The 26,156-nt window shown below is 39.7% G+C and overlaps 1 protein-coding gene across 4 annotated transcripts in view; it reads left to right on the top strand.

Moving 5' to 3' along the window:
• The window catches only part of LOC103042714 (echinoderm microtubule-associated protein-like 6), a 65,745-nt gene that overhangs the window by 11,082 nt on the left and 28,507 nt on the right, over positions 1-26,156 (top strand). For all 4 annotated transcript variants that reach the window (XM_022682090.2, XM_022682088.2, XM_049472562.1 and 1 more), the window contains exons 2-19: positions 907-1,069; positions 1,895-1,993; positions 2,592-2,660; positions 3,000-3,185; positions 4,079-4,214; positions 7,184-7,385; positions 8,271-8,408; positions 11,296-11,552; positions 13,410-13,622; positions 14,560-14,727; positions 16,211-16,317; positions 19,610-19,728; positions 21,997-22,183; positions 22,316-22,421; positions 23,692-23,785; positions 24,001-24,101; positions 24,950-25,152; positions 25,694-25,805. In XM_022682090.2, the coding sequence (XP_022537811.2) occupies positions 907-1,069; positions 1,895-1,993; positions 2,592-2,660; positions 3,000-3,185; positions 4,079-4,214; positions 7,184-7,385; positions 8,271-8,408; positions 11,296-11,552; positions 13,410-13,622; positions 14,560-14,727; positions 16,211-16,317; positions 19,610-19,728; positions 21,997-22,183; positions 22,316-22,421; positions 23,692-23,785; positions 24,001-24,101; positions 24,950-25,152; positions 25,694-25,805 (2,660 nt within the window). The remainder of the gene's footprint in view (positions 1-906; positions 1,070-1,894; positions 1,994-2,591; positions 2,661-2,999; positions 3,186-4,078; positions 4,215-7,183; positions 7,386-8,270; positions 8,409-11,295; positions 11,553-13,409; positions 13,623-14,559; positions 14,728-16,210; positions 16,318-19,609; positions 19,729-21,996; positions 22,184-22,315; positions 22,422-23,691; positions 23,786-24,000; positions 24,102-24,949; positions 25,153-25,693; positions 25,806-26,156) is intronic.

Raw genomic sequence — 26,156 nt, 5'->3', positions numbered from 1 at the left:
AAGGTATAGAGTGTATAAACGGTAAAGAGGATGTATATAGTATATAGAGGGTATAGACTGTAAAGAAGGTACAGACTGCATAGAGTGAAGGTATATATAGTGTATGGAGGGTATGGATTGTATAGAGTGAGAGTATATAGAGTATATATAGTGTATAGAGTGTATATAGAGGGTGAAGGTTGCCATGCCTCTCTTCGGCTGATTGCTAGTATAGTATAGAGTAAGGTATAGAGGTTATAAACGGTAAAGAGGATTATATATAGTGCATAGAGGGTATAGACTGTATACAGTGAGGGTATAGAGTGTATATAGAGGGTGAAGGTCGCCGTGCCCGTCTCTCTCCTCGGCTGATCGCCGGTGTAATAGCGCCTGACTGCTCCCCGGTGTACCCGTGTGCCAGCGCTGGCGTAGACTCCTGCCATAACAATGCCATTATGTATTTATAGCGCAGCGACCAGCCAACCCCGCCTCCCTCAAATCAGCAGCGCTGTTATCTGATCTCCTGTTCTGAGAGGAGGAACAGAACCTCAGCAGAGCTTTCTGAAGCTTTGTTCAGACTGACTGGAGATGTCTTTATGATGTTTTAGGTTTAAATGTTTTATTAAAATGTTAATGTTGATTATATAATTTGAGATTTTGCACTAGTCTGTTCCCTATAGTGTTTCAGCTGCATATTTTTCATGCATCTTGGCATCATGTTCTCCTCCACCAGTCTTACACACTGCTTTTGGATAACTTTATGCTGCTTTACTCCTGGTGCAAAAATTCAAGCAGTTCAGTTTGGTGGTTTGATGGCTTGTGATCATCCATCTTCCTCTTGATTATATTCCAGAGGTTTTTAATATGGTAAAAACAAATAAACTCATTATTTTTAAGTGGTCACAAAATATATTTTTCTCTCCACAGTCTTGCTCTGCATCCGGAAAGATCTCTTGTGGCGACGGGACAGGTTGGGAAGGACCCCTATATCTGTGTTTGGGACACCTTCAACATTCAGACCGTCTCCATACTGAAAGATGCTCATTCACACGGAGTGGCCTGTCTGGCCTTCAGTGCTGAAACAGGAGAGGTATTTTTACGGAGTTCTGTCTATTTTATAAACGACAATAACTTACTAAAACTCAGATTGTTGCAACTCTTAAGTGCAGAATATTTAGTAGGGCTGCAATTAGTCGACGTAATCAACACATCGACTATAAAAAAATGTCAATGCATCGTTAATGTGTGTTCGAGAGAGAGAGAGAGAGAGAGAGAGAAAGTAAGAGAGGGGAAGATTCTCATACACAATAATTTAATATAGGTATGTCAAAACATCAAAATGTACCAAAAAATTGGTGTTTGGGCCTAAATGTTTAGCTGTCCTCACCAGTAGAAAGTAAAAATGGAGAGCATGACAAAAAATAATCGCGACTAATATAATAAATAATCTGCTGATTAGTCGACCACTAAAATAGTCATTAGATGCAGCCCTAATATTTAGTTCATAACCAACATAAAAATATGCTTAAAGCTTCATGTTAAAAAAAAAAAAAGAATTCTAACAATATAATTGTAGTATGATACATGGGTGTGCCATAGTTTCACTAAATGGGCTCTGTCTTACACCCTGTCTTACACAAGACACTTTGCAATGCTCATTGCTATCTTAGTTAGTCTCTTCACTTGTTAATAATAATGCGTTGAACAGTTCTTAACCTGATTTTAGTAGTTTTATTAATCTCCTTAGATGTTTTGCTGAATTATTGATGCATGCCAATTGTTTTACTAATGAGAAGCTACTCCCTGCATCAGGTAGGATTAAATACAGTAAGCTGTTGCCAGCTTATGCCAGTATATATAGTATATATTTTGATATATTTGTATCGTAACCTCTGTATCATGGTTTTGCTTCCAGAGGTTGGTGTCTGTGGGTTTGGATGCTAAAAATACGGTGTGTGTTTGGGACTGGAAACGAGGCAAAGTCATCGCTACTGCAACCGGCCACTCGGACAGGGTGAGGACCTGCTTTTATTTCGTTTTATTTATTTTATTTTTATTTTATTTTATTTTATCTTTTCTAATTTTGGATCAGTAAAAGGAATCAACCCCAAATTCTTACATTTGAAAATAGACCTAAAAATAGACTGTATAGAATGTATAGAAATAGAAATGTATAAAAAATAGAATGTATAGAATTAGAAACGTTACAACCTTTTAGAAAAGTAACACAACAAAAGGTTTGGAGGGCATGAAATGTTTGATTTGTATTCAATAAAATATTGATTTTAAAATTAAGTGCAAATTTTATGCTTTTGACAGTTTTTGACAGAAGATTTACTTCAAATATGTTTATATTTTCTATTAAAACAACAATCAGGACAAATTCAGTAACAGTAACGTTTCTTATCAAATGTAAAACCTTTTTTATACAATATTTGAATAGGAATCCTAAAAATTAAACAAATTTAGAAAAATGCTGGTCTGTAAAGGGGTCAAAATTGATTAATAATGTCTCAACCAGTTTTAATTAATAATTAGCTTAGACATTACTTATTACTGTTGTAAGTTCTGTTAATTGTGACCCTTTATTACCCTATTTATGTCTGTTCTAGATATTTGACATCACATGGGATCCGTTTCAGCAGAACCGTATGGTTAGCTGTGGGGTCAAACATATCAAGGTGAGATCATCTTAAAATCACTGTAATTACTAGAATAGGTTCATAGCTGCTGTGTTTGTATCTGTGCTGTTGATGTTTGGTTTGTAAGCGCTGCATCATAGCTAGGTTACCTCTATGTGGTGGAGTAATGCATGGAGAGCTTCGGTTACAGTGCATTACTGGCTGATAACGGTACTCATAGAACGCCTCTTTGCCAATCACCTTGCAGAGTCTGAACTAACTGAGGTATAATTAATGTTATATAATTTGCTAAATGCAGTAGACTGAAGGAACTATGTATTAATTCATGGATTTTTGTAATTTTAATTCTGTTAATCTGTAAATCCCGTGTGTTTGCAGTTTTGGTCGATGTGTGGGAATGCTCTGACACCTAAGCGAGGAATCTTCGGGAAGACGGGCGATCTTCAGACCATCCTGTGTGTATCAGCAGCGAAAGACGAGATCACCTACTCCGGCGCTCTGAACGGAGATATCTACGTGTGGAAAGGGTTAAACCTCATACGGACCGTGCAGGGAGCACACGGGGTGAGTACTCAACTCAAATTTATTAATAAAGCACTTATATTTATCAAACAAAGGGATATACATAGATAAATATATGACATAAAGACAAAAGCTAAAAAAATAAGACATTAAAAAAACATCCCAAACAAGAGCAAAATCTCATTTTAGGTTAAAAGCCAAGGTATTAAAATGAGTTTTTAGACTGGTAGTGCAGTATAGTAGTGTTGTATGGTGTACACATACTAGAAAAGTATCTCAGTACTTTAAAAACTGTTCAATTCCTCATTTATTTAGTACAAATACTTTAAGTATGAGCTTGTTTTAAAATAAGAGCGATATTTCCAAAGAGTGCCGTGGGAAGCAGCTTTCTCCCCTCTCCCTGCAGGGATGAAGCTATCCAAAAGCAGTGTGTAAGACTGGTGGAGGAGAACACTGTGATTTAAAAACCAGGATTATTCCACCAAATATTGATTATTTCTGAACTCTTAAAACTTTATGAATATGAACTTGTTTTATTTGCATTATTTGAGGTCTGAAAGCTCTGCTTCTTTTTCTCATTTTGTGCAAATAAATGCTCTAAGTGTGCCAAGTCCTACTGAAAAATGAAATCCGCATCTACGTAAAAGTTGTCAGCAGAGGGAATCATGAAGTGCTGTAAGATTTTGTGGGAATATATAACACAGTGGACCAGCACCAGCAGATGACGTGACTCTCCAAACCCCCCAAATCCAATTTTAAAAAGAAATAAATGCTTAAAATAGATCACTCTGTGTGTAATACACCTATATAAAATATGAGTTTCACATTTTCAACTGAATTACTGAAATAAAGTAACTTTTTAATGATATTATATAATATATAATTACATTATTATATAATATATGGTTTCTAAATGGTGTTTCTGTTACCTGTAGGCAGGTATCTTCAGCATGTACTCCTGTGAGGAGGGTTTCGCCACCGGGGGACGAGACGGCTGCATCCGCCTGTGGGACTCCGAGTTCAAGCCCATCACTAAGATCGACCTGCGGGAGACGGAGCAGGGATATAAAGGTAGAGCGTAGACTGACTGGGCACCCCAGAGTCCAGACCTTTATATCATTAAATATAATGGACCCTATTTTAGTGATCTATAGCACACTGGTTAGTTGCACTTTGCACAGATTGAATTAGAGGCGTGTCCTGTGTCTTTTGTATCATGAAGGCGTGAAAAATATGCCTTGCTCAGCTCAAAATGCACAAAATGTGTACTAATTCTCTAAATTAATCATGGGTGTGGTTAATTTTGGGTGTAACGTAAAATAAACCAATCAGTGAGCCACCAGTTGTCCTTCTCTTTAAAAGTCGGGTGAGCTATGACTTTGGCAGGTTCGTATCTTAACAGCGCAATGCTCTTTCACATCTTAGCAAAAAAAACGAGCTGCTGATTCACGCTGTGAAGCAGCTCATTTAAGGGAAGAGCAATGTTATTTTATTCTTTATTCTGTTTATTGTTTAGTTAAATGCTAGATTTGCAACACTGATTAACTTACTTTAGTTTTACTTTCAATTCGTTGAAACAGCAAACCAAAATGCAAAGAAAACAAGTTCATATTCATAAAGTTTTAAGAGTTCAGAAATCAATATTTGGTGGAATAACCCTGGTTGGTTTTTAATCACAGTTTTGTTTTTCATGCATCTTGGCATCATGTTCTCCTCCACCAGTCTTACACACTGCTTTTGGATAACTTTATGCTGCTTTACTCCTGGTGCAAAAATTCAAGCAGTTCAGTTTGGTGGTTTGATGGTTTGTGATCATCCATCTTCCTCTTTATTATATTTCAGAGCTGTCTCTTTGCCACACTGTAGCACCCATATAGCGTCCACTTAGCATCGTCATAGCAGCCATTTCAGCTTCATAGCAACTATACTGTACATAAAATACCTAAGCAACCAATTACCAACTTTATACAGCGCCACAGACACCACCTGGGATACTATGACAAGCCACTTAGCAACCACAAAGCTACGCCATGGCAACCACAGGGCAACACCATATCAGCTACTTGGAACACCCAAGCAACCTAAAATTAGACATTTTGGAGCACCGAAGCAACCACCTGGGATACCAGAAAGCAACCACAGCAATGCCTTAAGAACGTGTCAGTGTGTCTTTGCTATCGTAACGACGTGTAAAGTACACATTAAGGGATTCGAAATGCACAAAAGGCATGTACTAATTCTCTTAATTAATCATGGGTGTGGTTAATTTTGGGCGTAACGTGAAATAAACCAATCAGAGTGTCACTTTCTCATCATTCTCTTTAAGAGACAGGTGTGCTCTAACTTTGGTGGATTGCTATTTTAACGGTGCAGCTACCTGGACGTGTTTAGCGCTTCTCAGCAGAGGAAACTGAGCTGCTGGTTGACGCTGTGAAGGAGCTCCAGCAGCTCATTTACGGGAACAGGGATGTTATTTTATTTACTATTCTGTTTATACTGTAGTTGGGTGTATGTGTGGCAATGTGCAATGTGCATTGCCAAGATAGTAATGAACGTCTGACTGTTGGCGTCTGTCTAGGTTGTATTCAGTCAGTGGAGCTCCTGTGTTTTATACCAGAAATTTACCTGAACACACCTAATTTCCAAAGATATATTCAGAAGCTCTGCTGCTATTTGGTGGGGTGTAAGATAGCGATAAGCTATCACCCTTGCACAGGGTGTAAAACTGTCTCCGCCTGGCAACCTGATGAGTAGTAACAGTGGTTAATTTACACGCTTGCTGATATTTAGTATATTAATATTATTATATTGTTCCTCCAAGGCTTTAATATGCAGAGTCATGTTTGTTCAGACTGGCTGAGTGTGTAATAAGTATAGAGGGCTGTTTTTCTGTGTGTGTGTGTGTGTGTGTGTGTGGTGTTGTTTGCTGTTATCTGGTTGCCAGGTGCTCTCCCCGGGGACGTATTTGCAGAGAGAGAGAGAAGGCAGGTGTGTTTGTTTACACAAATGCAGTCTGTAGTTTGGATAGTCAGCAGTGTGTGTGTGTGTGTGTGTGTGTGTTTATATATCTTATTAAAACTGTTATCATTATTATTGCAAATCACAAAGCATAACAGTTTTTAAGATACCAACACTTTCATTAATATCAATATACAGAAAGAGTCAAATGTTTGAACTATGTGCCAGTGTTAAAAATATATTAATAATAATAATAATAATAATAATAATAATAATAATAATAATAATGCTGTTTTCTTTCTGCAATGCAAGACTTTAATATTATAATACAGAATCTACAGGGGTTGGACAATGAAACTGAAACACCTGTCATCATGTTAGTGTGGGATTTTAGGTTTTATGGCTAAATTGGAGCAGCCTGGTGTTCAATCTTCATTAATTTCACATTGCACCAGTAAGAGCAGAGTGTGAAGGTTCAATTAGCAGGGTAAGAGCACAGTTCTGCTCTAAATATTGCAATGCACACAACATTATGGGAGACATACCAGAGTTCAAAAGAGGACAAATTGTTGGTGCACGTCTTGCTGGAGCATCTGTGACCAAGACAGCAAGTCTTTGTGATGCATCAAGAGCCACGGTATCCAGGGTAACGTCAGCATACCACCAAGAAGAACCAACCACATCCAACAGGATTAACTGTGGACGCTGTAAGAGGAAGCTGTCTGAAAGGGATGTTCGGGTGCTAACCCGGATTGTATCCAAAAAACATAAAACCACGGCTGATCAAATCACACAGAATTCAATGTGCACCTCAACTCTCCTGTTTCCACCAGAACTGTCCGTCACCACAATCAATTATTGTGATCTAAAACCAGGTGTTTCAGTTTCATTGTCTAACACCTGTATATTAACACAGAATGTGATAGAGGCGGGTTTTTAAAAACCCTATTCATTTTCCTCATAGGGAAAAATGCTTAGACACGGAAGTCGTACGAGGAGTACAGAATGATGCACGACTTCAGTGATCTATAGCACAAAACACAAACAAACAAACAAACACTCTCTCTCTCTGTGTTTTACAGGACTGTCTATCCGCAGTGTGTGCTGGCGGGCTGACCGTATCCTGGCGGGGACGCAGGACAGTGAGATTTTTGAGGTGATGGTTCGGGAGCGGGACAAGCCGCTGCTCATCATGCAGGGCCACAGCGAGGGCGAGCTCTGGGCGCTGGGCGTCCACCCCAAGAAACCCCTGGCAGTGACGGGCAGTGACGACCGCTCCGTACGGTCTGTAACTTTTATTTAAATTATCTTAAATACATGATCATGAGTAGGACTGGGTGTACCTGTGTTGACAATTCACTGCCAAGGTAGCAATGAACATCTGTTTAACTGTTGAGGTCTCTCTAGTTTGTGTTCACAATGTTTTTTGCACTATAAGACGCATTATGCAACACTAGTAAGGAACAGGGGGGTGCCGTATCATATCGTACTTTATAATATTGCCAACATTTTTAAATATGGTGAATGATATTATACTTTTGAAATATTGTGCCGTATCACCCACCCCTAATTATCACATCAGGGTACTTATTTTTTTGCTGTTTTTAGCATATTAGCATTAGCAGCAAACTGCAAGCGCTAACAGGACGTAAATGCTGCCTGACAGCGCTACACTACAGAACCCTGAAAGTTTTTAAGCCAGGGAGATATTAGCTAGCGGCTAATATAGTCCAATATACTCATTTCTGAATGGCGAAAGAGCTGGCGCTTAGCATAGTTAGCGGCTAATGCTAATGCTACTTCAGTCTCAGTGCTGGAGAACTAAACTGAAACTCCTGTATAACTCTGTACTTCAGTGAAGTGGCTTTACTGCTCCTTAATACCTTAATTAATCCTTTTTTAAGGATTTTAGTTGAGCTTTTATTGTCCAAATAATACGGTAATCAGTGGATCACCTGTCTTTTCCTATTACAAGATATACCAGCAATACGGCAGAAATGTACCTGAACACACCTCATTTCCAGACCACCACGCCCATCAGTGTAGATATATTCAGAAGCACGGTTGCGATTTAGACGAGGGTTTGGAAATAGACTGTTGGTTTGGTTTAAGATAGGACCTTCTATAACGTACAGATCTGATTGGTTCTTTGTTTTTTTTTTTTCTCAGGTTATGGAGTCTGGCTGACCACGCCCTGATAGCTCGCTGCAATATGGAGGAGGCAGTGCGGAGTGTGGCCTTCAGCCATGACGGCTCTCAGTTATCTCTGGGTATGAAGGACGGCTCCTTCACTGTACTGCGTGTCAGGTACTACTAATACACTAATACTACTAATGCTATCACTTAATTTATCATTTAATCATGATGCACAAAAAACAAGTTACATCTTCTGGACACACCTTCTCATTCAGTATTTTGCTTTATTTTTTATTTAATTTATTTTCTACATAGTAGCTTAATATTAAATGTGTATTATATGTATTGTTTATTTATTTTATTGTTTATGATTAAGGTTTACAGCCAATGAAAACACAAAAATTTGAATATTATATATATAAGACCAGTTTTTACTTTTGGTATACAGTGTGGGCAGTGTGCCAAGTCCTGCTGGAAAATGAAATCTGCATCTCTATAAAAGTTGTCAGTAGCAGAGGGAAGCTGTAAGATATGAAGTGCTGTAAGATTTTGTGGGAAAACAAAACTGCACTGACTTTAGACTTGATAATAAAACACAGTGGATCAACACCAGCAGATGACAGACATGACTCTCCAAACCATCACTGATCATCAGTACATTTTACATTTCATTTGTAAATCAAGGGATCAGAGTCTGGAGGAAGAGTGGAGAGACACACAGTCCAAACTGCTCGAGGTCTAGTGTGAAGTTTCCACCAATCAGTGATGGTTTAGAGAGTCATGTCATGCCTTATTGTAAATCTTTAGCAATTTAATTTCGATTATTTGTCAGCTTTTAAGCTCCATGTTAAATGCACTTATAGAAAAGTGTGGATGTGTGGTTGAAATGAATGTGAGCACAGCAGCTTCGTGAAAAAGCTGATCTTTTCAAGGACATTTTTCTCTCTCTCTCTCTCTCTCTCTCTCTCTCTCTCTCTGTATGAATTCAGTTTTTAGGCCTTTATGGTATAAAAGGTGACTGACGCGAACATTCATGGCCTCAGATTCAGAAGTCAGGCTAATTTAGTGAGATGGAGCTGCAGAAGCCGGGGTAAATGGATGTGTGCAGCGCTGGTGATCAATACATTTTGAAGTGTTAAATCCCCGTCACGCTCTTTGAAGTGCTCTGATCGTGTTTTGCACTTCGTCTGTTAAAAACACGGGATGGATTTTTCCTCCGTGGGGAAGAGCGCGGCGCGGTTTGTTCTGCTCTTCTGCCTTTTTGGACATTTCAGACTTTTCTTTGAAGGTTTTTTTTCTGAAAGAAATGTCTTAGTGTTTCAGACAGCTAAATGAACCATTCAGCCACAAATGTGGTTGGTGTGGTGTAGTGGATAACACTGTGAGAGACTGGGGTTCAGTTCCAGGTCTGAGTGGCAAGACTCCTAACACTATTTTGGCCCAAATCTGTAAAAGAATCTCTAAAAGACATGGTTTTCTCGTTTATCCAGTGACTCTGACCTGGTCTGAACCTCTATATCAGTCACTAAGTGATTGAATGATCCATCAGAGCAGATGTAAGTCAGGTGTCAGCTGCTGGAATTGCTGTTCGGTGAATGAGCCGGGCTGATGAGACGCTGGGCTGATGGGTAATTAGTTGGGCTCTGGATGAAAGGCGGGACTGAGGAGGGTGGAAGTGATGTTTCAGAGCCGTGTGGAATCATTACGGGAATGTATGAACTTTCTCCAGCTGGAGCTGCTCAGCTGTGTTAGACTCTGATCCTCGCCAGAACTTTCACTCCTACACATCCTCTTTAAAGGCCTGCAAACTACATGTACATTTTCTTACCCTAAAATCTATTTTTCATACTCATCAGGGAAATATGAGTGTGGTAGAGTGTGGTAGAGTGTGGTAGAGTGTGGTAGAGTGTGGTAGAGTGTGGTAGAGTGTGGTAGAGTGTGGTAGAGTGTGGTAGAGTGTGGTAGAGTGTGGTGAAGCACGTTAGAGTGAGGTAGTGCATGATACATTGAGGTAGAGTGTGGTAGAGGGACATTGAGTGTGGTAGAGTGTGGTAGAGGCAGATAGAGCGAGGTAGAGTGTGGCAGGGTGTGGTAAAGGGACATAGAGTGTGGTAGAGTGTAGTAGAGGCAGATAGAGCGAGGTAGAGTGTGGTAAAGCGCGTGAGAGTGAGGTAGTGCATGATACATTGAGGTAGAGTGTGGTAAAGGGACATAGAGTGTGGTAGAGTGTAGTAGAGGCAGATAGAGCGAGGTAGAGTGTGGTAAAGCGCGTGAGAGTGAGGTAGTGCATGATACATTGAGTTAGAGTGTGGTAGAGTGTGGTAGAGGCAGATATAGAGTGTGGCAGAGTGTGGTAAAGGGACATAGAGTGTGGTAAAGGGACATAGAGTGTGGTAGAGTGTGGTAGAGGCAGATAGAGCAAAGTAGAGTGTGCTAGAGTGTCGTAAAGCCTGTTAGAGTGAGGTAGTGCATGATACATAGAGGTAGAGCGAGGTAGAGTGTGGCAGAGTGTGGTAAAGGGACATAGAGTATGGTAGAGTGTGGTAGAGGCAGATAGTGTGGTAGAGTGTGGTAGAGGCAGATAGAGCGAGGTAGAGTGTGGTAAAGCACGTTAGAGTGAGGTAGTGCATGATACATTGAGGTAGAGTGTGGTAGAGGGAGATAGAGTGTGGCAGGTGAAGCGTGGTTGAGCAAAATTATGCATGATACAATGAGGTAGAGTGTGGTAGAGGTAGAGTGTGGTAGAGCGAGGTAGTGCATGATGCATTGATGTAAAGTGTGGTAAAGTGAGGTAGAGTGAGGTAGAGGTAGAGTGTGGTAGCAACAACAGCATTGCTGCACATCACATTTTTTGTCGATATCGTCCACTCCAAATATATATTTATATATAGATTTTTTTTTTCTTTTTGACAGAAAAATCTTGTAAATCTTGCAGTTGTTTTAGATATCTTTAGAGTTTTATTATGAATGAAGAATAGAAATGCTCCAAAATTACTTGAAATATTGGAAAATAATAATCATTTTCCCTTGTTTGTTCTTCTTTCTGTTTCCTGCTCAGAGATATGACGGAGATAGTGCACATTAAGGACAGGAAGGAGGTGATCCACGAGCTGAAGTATTCTCCGGACGGGGCGTACCTGGCCGTGGGCTCTAACGACGGTCTGGTGGACGTGTACGCCGTGGCTCAGCGCTATAAGAAGGTGGGGGAGTGCAGCAGATCCTGCAGCTTCATCACTCACCTGGACTGGTCCATCGACGGCAAGTTCCTGCAGACCAACGACGGAGCCGGAGAACGCTTCTTCTACAGAATGCCCAGTGAGTTCTGCTCTTCAGCACTTCACCACTCATCACTGTGTTCATTATAAAGCGTCTACAGGTGTTCAATCAGGTGAGCTTCTGATGGAATTGAACACATCTACTAAGGCACTATTACAGTGGAGGACCTTCTGTTTGAGGATGCCCCACAGATGATCAATAGGGTTTACGTAGTTCTGGAAAAATGCTCATACAGCTCAAGGCCATGATGCTACCACCACCATGCTTTGAGTGAAGTCTGACAGTGGGTGACAGTGGGTGCAGATGGATGGAACGGTGGGTACAGTTTTTTTTGCACTATAAGTCCTTTAATTGCACCTAAAATCCTTTAATTTTCAAAAAAATGAATGGAGCAGTATTAGCATTAGCCGCTAACCGTGCTAAGCGCTAGCTCTTTCGCTGTTCAGAAGTAAGTATATCTGCCTGTAGCCTGCTGCTTAACTCGGCTAGCACTGCTGGAGCATCAATAGCATTACCTGCTAACTATGCTTAGCACTAGCTCTTTTGTCGTTCAGAGGTGAGTATATAGGACTGTAGCCTGCATGTTTACCGTGTTAAAACAAGCTACGTGGGACAAATCGATTATAATATAATAGTGTAAAAAATGGTATTTAACATTACTCATCGTAAAAGGCTAATCTTACCACCCATAGTGGACTTTGCAGTGCATTGGGTGGTAGTGATGGTGACTGCTGTCTGGATAAAATTGTCCATTTGTATCGTGTCAAAAGTCATGGGACTCCCTGTAAGTGTCTCTGAGTTACAGGTGGATCAGGCCTCACTGTAACGGAACAGGGTGAATGTAGTTGTTAACCTTTCTCTGTTTGTTGCTGTCGTGTAGTTTTACCGTATTTCTGACACCGAGCTTCGACAGCTTCATTCATTTCAGATGACGGGCATTGATCATGCAGAGCCTGCTCGACTCCATGCCCAGAGCACGGCCTGTTTAAACATAGCCAAAGATCCACAAAGAGACTGGCTCAACGGATGGGGTGAATAGAGCTAATTATCGGCTTAAAACACGAATTAAAAATAGTTTCTAACTACTTGATGTCCAATTTTAGCGATCTGTAGGTGAGCCGTCTAACGTCTAGCGGCACTGTGCAGCTTGATTTAGGGCGTGTCAGTGTGTCTTTGCTATCATAACGGCGGGATAAGTACACATTGCACGTCTCGAACCGCAAAGCGAAAGGTATGTACTAATTCTCTTAATTAATCATTAGTGTGTTTGGTTAATTTTGGGCATAACGTGAAATAAACCAATCAGAGTGTCACTTGCTCATCATTCTCTTTAAAGAGACAGGTGAGCTCTGACTTTGGTGGATTGCTATTTTAACGGCGCAGCTACCTGGATGCGTCTACAGAGCACCAGTGAGCTGGAATTCACTACAGGAAACACTAAAACTCTAAAGCTCAGCTCGCTGGTGTCACTAAATCATTTTTTGTCTTTTTATTTTTTTAATGATTTTTGGTATGTTTTTGAGTGTTTTTTGGTCTTATTTTATTTTTTTCATACACTTTTTTTATTTCTGTTTCCTTTAACTCTCTTTTAACAATAGGTTTTTTGTTTCTTTTATTTATTTTTTCTTAATTTCTTAATTTATTTATTTATTTATTCATTCTTTCCTTATCATTTTTATTACCTTAGATTTTTTTACCTGATCAATGATTCACACTAAATTCTTATTTTTAGCTTATTTGTTTTAGACCTTATTTTAAAATATCTTATCTTATACTCTTTTTATTGATTTACTCTTTTTCTTTGACAATCCCCTAAATGAGGGCCACCCTCAATGTACTCTGAGTTTAAATAAAGGTTGATTGATTGATTGATTGATTGTTTATTGTATGTTTCAGCTGGGAAACACCTGACATCTAAAGAGGAGATTAAAGGGATCCACTGGGTTTCCTGGACGTGTGTAATCGGGCCGGAGGTCAGTGGGATCTGGCCCAAGTACACCAACCTCGCCGACATCAACTCTCTGGATGCCAATTACAGCAGTGCAGTGCTGGTTACAGGAGACGACTTCGGCCTGGTCAAGTTATTCCGCTTCCCCTGCCTGAAAAAAGGTCCTGTCAGCACCTGTTCTTAATCAATAATAAACACTGATTACACTAAACTCAGTAGTTAAAACCAGCAAACCTCACTGACCAATTAAAAACATGTATTTCCTAAACAAATATATGCAAATATGTTTATCTTACAGCTCTAAAACTCAAATCAGCCTTAGTTATAAAGATACAGCACTGAGTGCTAGGAAAAAATTAACCCTTAAACTCTTAAAAAGGATTCCCTCGGCCGTCTGTATCTCTGAAAACATTTTGTCCTTTAAGTTTTAGAGCTGTAAAATTGACTTGGGGGGGCAGCAGGTAGGCGTTCTCTGCTGTTTTGAAAAAAACTATAAAATTAGAATGAAAAGTCAATGTAAAAAGTAAAAAAAAATGTTTATTTCAGATCATTTTTGAGAGTTTCTTTTGGTCGTTTTTCGAATTGTGTAGAAAACTAAATATTTACAAAAATAGAAAATAATCAGATTAATCACACATTTTCTTCCTCATAAAACCTAAGACTTTAAATACAACCTAGACAGACATCAACAGTCACACGTTCATTGCTATCTTGGCAGCGTGAACCAGCAGCTCAGTTTCCGCTGCTGAGAAGCGTTGGACACGTCCAGGTTAGAGATGCGTAAGGTGTACTTTTCCCATCGTTACGAGAGTGATGACACAATGACACGCCCTAAATCAAGCTAAACGGTGCACAGTTGATGCTCACCTACAGATGACTAAAATAGGACCCCTTAGTGAGTGAAACTTAAAAATAATCTGTTTTTAAAACATGTGTTTATTTGTTTTGTCTCTTACTTTAAAAATACAAGGAAAACAAGTATTTAACTTATAACTATACATACTATAATAACTATAATATACATTTAAAATTAATTATTACTTTTTTAACACTAGTATGTGCTGTGAACAGTATGTTATTATATATTGTGTATTTTAGGAGCGAAATTCAAGAAGTACGTCGGACACTCCGCCCATGTGACCAATGTCCGGTGGTCACATGACCATCAGTGGGTGTTGACGACTGGCGGGGCGGATCATTCGCTGTTCCAGTGGCGTTTTTTGCCGGAGGGAAGCGTGAACGGCGTTATCGAGCCTGTGTTTCAAGGTATGACTGCATTCATGAATTGTGATGCTCATTGCTACCTTACTCCCTGCCAACAGTCTATTTTCACACCTTTCGCCTGATTTGTTTAAATAGAACCTGTGTGGAAGTCTGATTTAAATCCAGCTGTGGATCTCTGCAGGTCCTCCAGAGTGACCATGGGCCTCTTGGCTGCCTGGGAGCATTTATATTGGTCCATTCATTGTGAAATTAAGACATAATGTAAATGTAAACCTACTGCCTGATACGCATTTTGTTTCATGGTATGACTGCATTCCAAACTTTGTATTTTATTAAAACATCATTAAGAGCAGTTAACTCAATTTACCAGCTTCAGAGCATCAATCACAAACTCATATAATCTCTGTAATAGCAATTAGCTGATGGTGAAAGTGGTTTAATTAACATTTGCATATTAATTGCACATTCTCTTTGTCTTTAATGAGATGATTATTAATGTTGGAAGGTAAATCAGTGCTTAAATTACTTGAATTACCTTAAATTAGATTCACTATTGGTTTATTATTGAATGCCGTAGAAAGAAAGTCAATGCTAAAGTCATTTATAGTTGCATGCGCTTGTTTTAAAGAGGATATATTATGCAAAACTCATTTTTGCATGCTTTTTGTCTCTACTGCCCCTATAAACACTCCAAACACCAAAAAAAATCCATCCATCCCTTGATAAGCTTAGACAGTACACAACAGTATTACCCAATAGACTTCTTCTGAGGGAGGGATCTATACTATCTATACTCACTGTCATACAATACTTACAGATAAGTAAGTTTTGGGCTTCTATTGCATTTAAGCATGAACTAGCTTGTTCGTGTTTTGCCATTTAGCACAAGCTAATTCTAACGTAAGGTAGATAAACTCTCAGCGTAGACATGGGGCGTGGCCAGCAACAACTTATTTGCATAAAGGTGATAGAGCACTTACATAGCTCATCCCTCACTAGAGCCCCACCCACTAGATCTTCAGTTAAAGGAACATTTCCATTTCAGTCTGCTGGTTGAGAAGCTCAGACAGTACACAACAGTATTAGCCAGTAGACTTCTTCTGAGGGAGGGATCTATACTATCTATACTTACCGTCTCTGGCGAGTCAGCAGATAAGAGAGATAAGTAAGAACTTTCAAATAATGTGTTTTGGGCTTCAATCGCAGTTAAGCATGAACTAGCTTGTTCATGATTTGTCATGTAGCACAAGCTAACTTTAACCCTAATAGAGCCCCACCCACTAGATCAGTTGAAGAAACTTTTCTTTTTCATTCTGCTAGTTGAGAAGTTCAGACAGTACACAGCAGGATTAGCCAGCAGACTTTTTCCGAAGGAGGGATCTGTACCTGTTAATCATGATCTCCTCGCTCTTGTTTGTGAGTGCTGTTCAACTGAAACTAATGTCATTTTGATTTTAATAAGCACATTTACACAGTTTTCTGCGCATATTGATTTTATTTTTCCCTTATTTTCTGCTTTATCTAGATGGGTGTGCCGACTCTTACAGCGAGGAGTCGGACTCAGAGCTGTCTGATGTGCCGGAGCTGGACTCGGACATCGAGCAGGAGACCCAGATCAACTACGAGCGGCAGGTCAGCTTTATCCAGCTCTAAAACTCAGATTTCTTACAGTGGGGAATCACACAGTGCAGTACTGTGGCTGACCCTTTAGCTGTAGGGTCAGATTTTGCACGATTTTACTCATTAAAAAGCAAAACTCATACAGAAAATTGGTTCAGAGATGCTTTTAGAACAAAAAAGACCATTTCTTCCCAGTAAAAAAAAAAACCCTGCGTTATTTCACTTCAGAAATTCGTGGAAATGTAAGCGATTGCGTAAGGCCACAGCCTTAGGCACCACTGCAAGCTTTCATGAATTGTACATTGAATTTCTTACCACGGTTACCCATCAAGGACTGCACTCAAAGCACACAAACACAAAAGTCTGCTCTGTGGTACTCCAACAGGGCTTCATTTATTCAGTATTTTCCAAAAAGGTAAAAAACGAAAAGTCTGAAAGTAGACGTGTTCAAGTCATTATATAATTTAAAACATAAGAATAGGATTCAAATAATAATGCACAAGGTGTCTTGTGATGCTTATTGCTATCTTACTCCCCACCAACAGCCTATTTTCACACCGTCTGCCTGATTTGTTTAAATAAAAAACAGTATGGAAGTCAGATTTTTAAATGCAGCTGTGGATCTCAGCAGCTCGTCCAGAGTGACCATGGGTCTCTTGGCCTTGATCAATCTGTCAGTTTGAATGGAACATGATTATATCTTGGTAGGTTTGTAGAAACAGTTGTAGAATTATTTTTTCAGGTTCATTGGTTTTTGGATGATGGATTGTGGAACAGTTCTCCTTGGGATGCTCAAAGCTTGGGATTAAAACTTCTTTTTTTAAAAACTGCTTTAAACTTTAAAGAATTATCAGCAATCAACCCAATAATGAGTCCAGCTTTTAATGGAAGTCAGATTCAAATCCAGGTCAGTTTTGGAGCATTTCTATTGGTTTATTCATCGTGAAATTTAGACATAATGTAAATATCTACCGCCTACCATATTTTTTGCACCATATTTACCTTCTAATTGAGCAGGTATTACCGCTAAGTGGCGAGACCTGTAAAGCTAAGATGAGTTAAGTGAAAAAACTGTAATTATTAAAAAAAAAAAATAATAATAATAATTACAGCGCTGGATGTTAATCTACACAGATTTCTCTCCTGAAAACTGTTCATTTGGGTGAGTAAAGCACTTCTGTTTATTTATGGTAAGATTAGATTTCCAGATTTCCACTAAGGCTGGAGCATTAGCGTTAGCATTACAATTACTCGCTAGCATTAGTCGCTAATGCACCAGCTTCAGTGGAAATCTGGAAATCTAAGTTTACTTAGCAGGGCTAGCTGGGGGTTAGCGGGTGATGCTAATGCTGCTCTAGCAGTGCTAGCTGAGGGTAGCAGCAGGCTACAGGCCCATAATACTCCCCTCTGAACAGCTAAAGCGCTAGCGGGTAATGCTAATGCTGCTTCAGCAGTGCTAGCTGGGGTTGGCAGCAGTTTACAGGCCCATAATACTCACCTCAGAACAGTCAAAGAGCTAGCGGGTAATGCTAATGCTGCTCCAGCAGTGCTACCTGAGGGTAATAGCAGGCTACAGGCCCATAATACTCATACTCAACCACCAAAGAGCTAGCGCTTAGCGTGGTTAGTGGGTGATGCTTATGCTGCACCAGCAGTGCTAGCCGGGGTAAGCCGCAGGCTAGCGCTTAGCGCCTTATAGTGTGACAAATACGGTAATTAATTATTACGTGGGGGACCAGCCCACTTAAAAATAAGGGGAGAAATACTGTATAAAACGAGAGCGATAGTTTTTTATTTCTGTTCTGCTTTTTTAAAAACTCAGGTAAATTCAGGTCAGGTGCCACCTGTGTGGATACTCTGACAGCCTGTCTGTGCCACGCCGTGCCCGGCTCAGTGTGTGGTGGCAGGAGGACGAGGTGGTGGAGAAGATAAGACGCTCAGGGCTGGAGAGTATCTGGAATTTACTGAGGAATCTGCTGAGAGCGTTCTGCTTATTCCTGAGGAGAGAAGCTTTATTTATTCTCCTCCCAGCAGCATCTGTCACCCACCTTATCTCTGCCCACAGCTGCGCGGGCGCGGCGTGACGGCGGGCAGCGGCGGGGGCACCGGCGCCTGTTCAGGCTGGATACGAGCCCGGCGGCGTCCTCATGACTGATCGATGAGGGACCGCGGTTAAACTTTAAACACTTACGAATCCTCTAACACTTCAGCTCCGCCTCGCGTAACACTTTCCACACACACACAGCCTTATTAACATTCACACCGGGCACGCCAGCGGGCACGCCAGCGGGCACGCCAGCGGGAACGCCAGCGGGTACTGAGGGTTTAAATGCAGCACACTTAATTAGTTAATTCAGCCATAACATTAAAACCATCTGCCTAATGCAAATTCAGAATAAATGAACATTAGAATATTATGACCACCCTGTTTTTTCTATCTATATATATATATATATGTAGAGAGAGAAAGAGAGAGAGAAATGGATGGGCAGATAGATAGATAGATAGACAGATAGACAGATAGATAGAAAATGTCTGTGCCTCCCACTACTGATCCACCTACCAAATACCTACGTAATTATCGACATATCGGTCTATCCTTTCCCCCATCCATCCGGTAATCATGAATCCATCCAAACACCTACATAATATCCATCTTTCCATCTATTCATCCATCCATCCATCCATCCATCTACTTATCCAGGTATCAACCTGCACACTTATCCACATACATATCCATCTATCCATTTATCTTTAATCCATCCGTCAATCCATCCGTCCACTTGTATATCTATCTATATACACACTTACCCATATACCTATCAATCCATCCATCCATCTATTCATCCGTCCAATCTACAGAAAAGAAAATATATATATAAACCTATCCATCCATTTACCTTAAATCCAATCATCAATCCATCCAAATATCTACAAAAATATCTACATATCTACCTTTTCATCCATTCATCCATCCATCCAACCAGTCTGTCTATCCATTAATCTTAAATCCATCCCTCAATAAATCCAAATACTGACATAAATATCAACATATCCATCCATCTATCATCCATCCATCCATCAGCCCGTTTACCTACCTAAATGCCAATGCCTGAAGCACTTAAACAGCATCAGACCATGATGCTACCACCACCATGCTTGACTGTATGCAGTGGACATGGTTTCCTTGGTACAGAGTCAGTATATATAAATGTGGCTTTTGACACTTTTTAGTGTGTGATGCACTGTTTGTCTATAATGTAAACGTCTATAATGCTTTTGATGTTGATGTTTTCTCCCGCAGGTCTATAAGGAGGATCTTCCCCAGCTGAAGCAGCAGAGCCGGGGGAGGATGCAGCAGGTGGGCTCGCTGAAGCGGCAGCAGCCGCCGGACGCAGCGCTCCGTCTGCAGTTCGTTCACGGGTACCATGTCCTCGCCAGCTCACGATCAGCTCACATTAATTACCCCTTAATCACCTGTTCTGACTGAGGGCTGTGATTACCGGAGTTCAGCACCTGTTTATAATGGGATAATGTCCGGGTTATTCATGGAGGATGCAGTTTACTCTCTTTATTCTTCTGATCTGAGAGCTCCTGACCTTCAGCTGCCTTTCTGTTTTATTATTTAACAGCTTTTACCATCTGCTGTTGACAAATCGCCTGGCCAATCAAATTTCATAAGGGTTTTATATAGGGATTCTATTAATATCTTTGTTTATACAGTATATTATATACAGTACCAGTCAAAAAAATTAGCACACCTTAAATTCAGCGTTTTTACATTATTTTAAATTGTTCTACATTTTAGATTAATACTTGATATCATCCAAACTATAAAAATAAAATACATTTGGAATTTATTTATAACAAAAAAGTGTTAAGTGAACCAGAATAATTTATATTTTACATTCTTTAAAGTAGCACCTCTTGCTTGGATGACAGTTTTGAGCATCTCTGCTGGTTTTTCTCAGTCAGTTTTATTTATAGAGGACTCACTCACTCACTCACAGTTATTTACTGATATAACAGGGGGACATAAAGTGGTTAGACTCTCCATAAACAGCTCTGGTAAAGCAGGAGATGAGGTGTGTTTTGGACCCGTGGTTCTCTCTTTCTGTGATCCCATTGGCTGTTTGTAGTCGCTGCTCCTAACTCCCAGTCGCCGACTGAGTCAGATATTAAACATGTTGGATATTTGCTGAGCGTCTGCCCAAAATCGTGAAGTGTGAACCTGGCATTAAAGTAACGTTACAAAATAAATGGGTTGTATTTTAATGATGAAATATTAAGAAATATTACGAAATATTAAGATAGGGTATATTTTCATAGTTTCTAGCTGGAATTGAACCATTTTTTTTTTATTAAGCGGGGATGTTTCTGAGCCCTGAGTGCACTAAATTCTGACATGAGGGCTGAGAGTTTGTGTGTGTGTGTGTGTGTGTGTGTGTGTGTGTGTGTGTGTGTGTGTGTGTGTGTGTGTGTGTTGCGTGTTGCGCTGTGCTCTCAGCATGTGGTTGATTGAGATTGCTGGCAGCAGGCAGATTGGGCAGCAGCAGTGAGTTGAGTTGAGTGGAATGAGTTTTCCGCTCAGTGTTTTGTTTGGATTTGTGTTCTGAGGGAATTAAAGGAGATTAATTCAGTTCCTTTGATTCCGGCTGTGTTTGTTGTTGTTCTCAAACTGAATTCACAATGAATCCCATAAAAACTATAGGCTTACGATTCAGTTTATCGTAGCAAGACATGCTGTTCAGCTGAACACTGGATAAATAATACCGTTAGGGCTTCTAATGCTCACCAGTTTTTACTTTTAGTGTAAAACATGCAAGTTTAGGTCCAGATTTATGAATTCAGCAATACAATGGGCAATACACAGACCGGGCAAATATGAAACACAAAAAATCTGGAAAACTCGTTACCAATTAATATTTTTGTCAGGCATCAAGTGTTACTAGCTTTAAAAACAGCTAAAAACCTTCTTTTTTTAGCTTAGCTTTCTATTGGCTTAGTTTCTGTTCTTTGTTTATATTTTGATTTTTTTATTTTATTTGACTTATTCTGTTTATTTTACTTTATATTTTATGTATAGAATATTTGTATATTTTGTATTTATTTAATTTACTTATTTTATTTAATTTTATTGTGAAGCACTTTGAGCTGCAATTTTTGTATGGAAAGTTATATAAGCTATATAAGTTAAATTCGTATTATTATTATTATTATTATTATGGGAAAGGCATAGGTGTTATTTTGTGAGTAAATTTGAGACGTTATGAGTTATGAGAGTTTGAGTCTTGTCCCATATCTGGAGTTTTTACAGTTTTAGAGACACAGAGCAAATTCCCACAATTTTTTTATAGTTCACGTTGATTATGTGATATTTAAGTAGAATAAATGAAAAAAAAAAAAACATCCTGCCTACGTACATGTCTCCTATTATATGCTTTTTAATTTTATTCATATGACATGTTCTTTAAAAGGAGTGATGAGTAAGTGACAGGTTGATGCTAACATTTATTTAATGTTTTTCCCAAAACACACCCATGATTAATTAAGGAAATTAGTACATGACTTTTGCACGTTTTGAACTGCTCCAGGTGTACTTTTCCTGTCGTTACGATAGCAAAGACACACTAACATGCTCTAAATCAAGCAGTACATGTTTTATATGTTTTTTTATGTGTGTGTTTGCAGGTATAGAGGATACGACTGCAGGAATAATCTGTTCTATACCCAGACGGGGGAGGTGGTGTATCACGTAGCTGCAGTGGGAATAGTGTATAACAGACAGCAGCACACACAGCGCTTCTACCTGGGGCACGATGATGACATCATCAGCCTGACCGTCCACCCAATCAAAGACTACGCTGCCACCGGACAGGTACCCACCTTTAATCCCCCTAAATAACGACAGGGTTATATAGTGTGTGTGTTATATAGTCTGTGTTATATAATGTGTGTGTTACATAGTGTGTGAGTTATAGTGTGTGTTATATAGTGTGCTGTTCTGCAGGTGGGTCGGGACCCGGCTGTTCATGTTTGGGATGTTCAGAGTCTGAAGTGCCTCTCGCTGCTCAGAGGTTTTCACCAGAGAGGAGTTTGTGCTCTAGACTTTTCAGGTACGTCTGATTTAATTCAGCTCAGTCTAATTTCTGCTCCTGCTAAAATCTATATTTTTGTATCTGAGTAGGTGTTTTTTATTTGGTTGCTAAGTTTAGCGATAATATTTGCATAATATTTGATTATTTGAACCTTAATCCAGTTCCAAGTCTCACTTTTACTCAGAGGTGAGTATTATCTGCCTGTAGCCTGCGGCTAACCCCAGCTAGCACTGCTGGAGGTGCATTAGCATTACCTGCTAACCACGTTAAGCACTAGCTCTTTCTCCATACAGAGGTGAGTAGATCAGACTGTAGCCTGCATGTTTACAGTGTTAAAACAAGCTACAATTATCACCCTGGCTTACGGCAACACTCAGGGTTCCTCACTTTAGCGCTATCGAGTAGCATTTACTAGCGCTAACCGCGACTAACCTTTGTGGAAATCTGTAAATCTAATCTTACTGTAAATAAACTGAAGCTCTTTACTCAGAGAAATCTGTGTAGATTAACATCCAGCACTCATTTGACTTTTTTTTTAGAATTACAGATTTGTTTACCTAGCTTAGCTTTACTTTACTGCTGAATTAGAAGCAAAACATGGCAACACCCCTGTTCCTTACTGGTGGCATATAATAATGTTCTTCATAATCCCTGTGGTTATCCTTGTGTATTAAATTAGACCAGAAAATAGGTGTTTATTGATGGTCCCGGTGAGTGCCAGTTTCATCATTATAATGTTTTTGATGGTCTTTGTGGTGACTGCACTTGAGAATACTTTAAAAGTTCTTGAAATTCTTCTTTTTGCATCGACTCAAATGAATTTCTTCTTAAAATATTGTATTTTTTTCTTTACTTAGTTGAGTATTTCTTTCTTCTCATAATCTGGATTAGATCATTACTCAAATATTCACTATTCACTGTATACCTGTAACTCTACCTCTTCACTACTTTACTTTAACTGATGCTCTCAAACACTTTATTAAGAGACAAGAAATTCATGTAATTAACTCTTGATGAGTTCAGCACAGCTGTTAACTGAAAGCCAAGAAAGCCCAGGCTATGGAGATCTGTGCAAGTTCAGTAGTCACTACAAGCCAAAAGAAAAAGTTTTTGTGCATTATTTAGTTGAAAGCTACAAACTATTCAATATGTTTTTATCAGATTATTGTGTTTAATCAGTTTGTTGATTGAAAATATGTTTGTGAATTGGTAATCTGATGCTTATCTTTAAGGACTTTGGTATCAGATTGATGTTCTGAGCTCAGGATGTGTTTGTTTGTTTGTGCAGCTGATGGGAAGAGTCTGGTTTCAGTGGGAGTGGATGATAATCACACTATTATAGTGTGGGACTGGAAGAAAGGAGAGAAATTAGCCACGGCCAGGTAAAACACAAATTAATTTTTTTTTCAAACGTTTCCTAACCTTTAAAATTGCTTTTATTGCTGTAATTTCCGCCTCTGCTGAGTCAGCCCAATCAGCTTTTCCTCCTGCCCCGTCCCTAAACCCATACATGACCCAGTGCTACTCCCAAACATTAAATTCTCCATATCCGACCCTGCTATATAAATATCTAATTTTTCCCGTTTTCTTCTCCTAGAGGTCATAAAGACAAGCTGTTCGTAGTTAAATGCAGCCCTTTTCTCATGGATAAGCTGGTGACGGTGGGCATGAAGCACATCAGGTTCTGGCAGCTGGCGGGTACGTCCCTCTCTTATTCAGGCATTAAGCAACTCTGGCATTCCATAGGAACTATTTAACAACACCATAGCAACCACCTGGCAACAACTTAGCAGCGCTATAGCAACCATATGAGATTCTGTAGTAACTATCTAGCCGTGACATCCACCTTGTAACCATTTAGCAGCACCATAGCAGCTACTTATATAAGTCTACACCATATCAATAACCTGGCGAACAGCCACTTAGGAACACCCTAGCAACCAGCTGGTGAACACTTAGCAACACCATTGTAATTACTTAGCAACAGCATAGCAGTAACTTGAAAACACTACAGCAACTACTTAACATCCACTTAGCAATACAACAGCAACTACTTCAGATACCATAGCAACTACCTTATAGTATTCTAACAGTCACTTAGCAACACCCTAGCAACAAACTTGTGACCACTTAGCAACAGCATAACAATAACTTAAAAACACTACTGCAACTACTTAACAACCACTTAGCAATACAACAGCAACTACTTCAGATACTATGGCAAATACCTTACAATAGTCTAACAGCCACTTAGCAACACCCTAGCGACCAACTGGTGACCACCTAGCTACGCCATTGTAATTACTTAGCAACACTATAACAGTAACTTAAAAACACTACTGCTACCACTTAACAATACAACAGTAACTACTTCAGATACCATGGCAAATACCTTACAATAGTCTAACAGCCACTTAGCAACACCCTAGCAACCACTTTAGAAAAATATTAGCATAACAACTTGTCCCCTATTAATTATGAACTTTAGGACATTTTTTATATGATGTTTAGAGGATGTTAATTTTTTTCTTTTATATTTCCTGAAGGAGGCGGTCTTACGTTTAAGAGGGGGGTCTTTGGAAACCTGGGGAGGCCTGAGACCATGATGTCTGTGTGTTTTGGACACGCCCACGACCTGGTGTTCTCTGGAGCAGCCAACGGAGACATTTACATCTGGAAGGAGCCCACGCTCCTGAAGACCATCAAAGCCCACGATGGACCCGTATTTGCCATGTTTTCCTTAGAAAAGGTGAGACAATGCATGATTTTCCGGAGCCTTCATTGCATATATTTATATATAGCTGCTTACATTTATGTTTCAACCCCTTAGCAACCACCTAGCAACATCATAGCAACCATCTGGGATTTCATAGAAACTTCCTAGCTACACTATAACAGCCACCATATCAACAATGTTGCAAAATCTTAACAACACCATTGCAACCACCTGGGATTCCATAGCAGTTGCTTAGCAACACCATAGCAACCTCCTTGAAAATCCACAAGATTTAAGACTCAAGATTTGTATTGTCACGTCACAGAGTACAGGTGTACATGTGAGTGAAAAACTTGGGTGCAGATTCCCACCAATGGGTGGGTTGGGCAGAACACTGTTCTACTGGCTGTTCAGCAGCCTGGTCGCCTGGGGGAAGAAGCTGTCTCGGAACCGGCTGGTTCCTCACTAGTTTAACAGTGAGTTAAACAGTGGTTAAACTAGTGTTTACCTCTGAAAACATGGAATTCCTCCACAGCCACTCTAGCCTCTAATACTGCAGGTGTCTCTTCTCCAGGGCTTCGTGACGGGAGGAAAGGATGGAGTGGTGGAGCTTTGGGACGACACGTTTGAGAGATGTCTCAAAACCTACGCCATCAAGAGATCCACGCTTTCTCCAGGATCCAAAGGTTATTATCCCCCTACAGAGGGGGAGCTGCGTCTGTGGTTGAAGAGCTACCTTTTATTGTCCATTCCTAAATTCTTTGTGACAGAGAGCTGAAATTTGCTTTTGTTAGCTTTTATTTTATTACATTTTTCCGTTTCAGTTTTCAGCAGAGGGAAGCTGTAAGATATGAAGTGCTGTAAGATTCTGTGAGAAATCAAAACTGCACTGACTTTGGACTTGATAAACTTTTATGGAGATGCAGATTTCATTTTTCAGCAGGACTTGGCACACTACCCACACTGCAAAAAGTTCCAATTGGTCTTATATAATATTCAAATTTTCTGAGACACTGATTTTTGGGTTTTCATTGACT

The sequence above is a fragment of the Astyanax mexicanus genome, chromosome 25 (genome assembly GCF_023375975.1).
Source record: "Astyanax mexicanus isolate ESR-SI-001 chromosome 25, AstMex3_surface, whole genome shotgun sequence".
Lineage (NCBI taxonomy): Eukaryota > Metazoa > Chordata > Actinopteri > Characiformes > Acestrorhamphidae > Astyanax > Astyanax mexicanus.
This window is presented reverse-complemented; position numbering and strand designations above follow the sequence as displayed.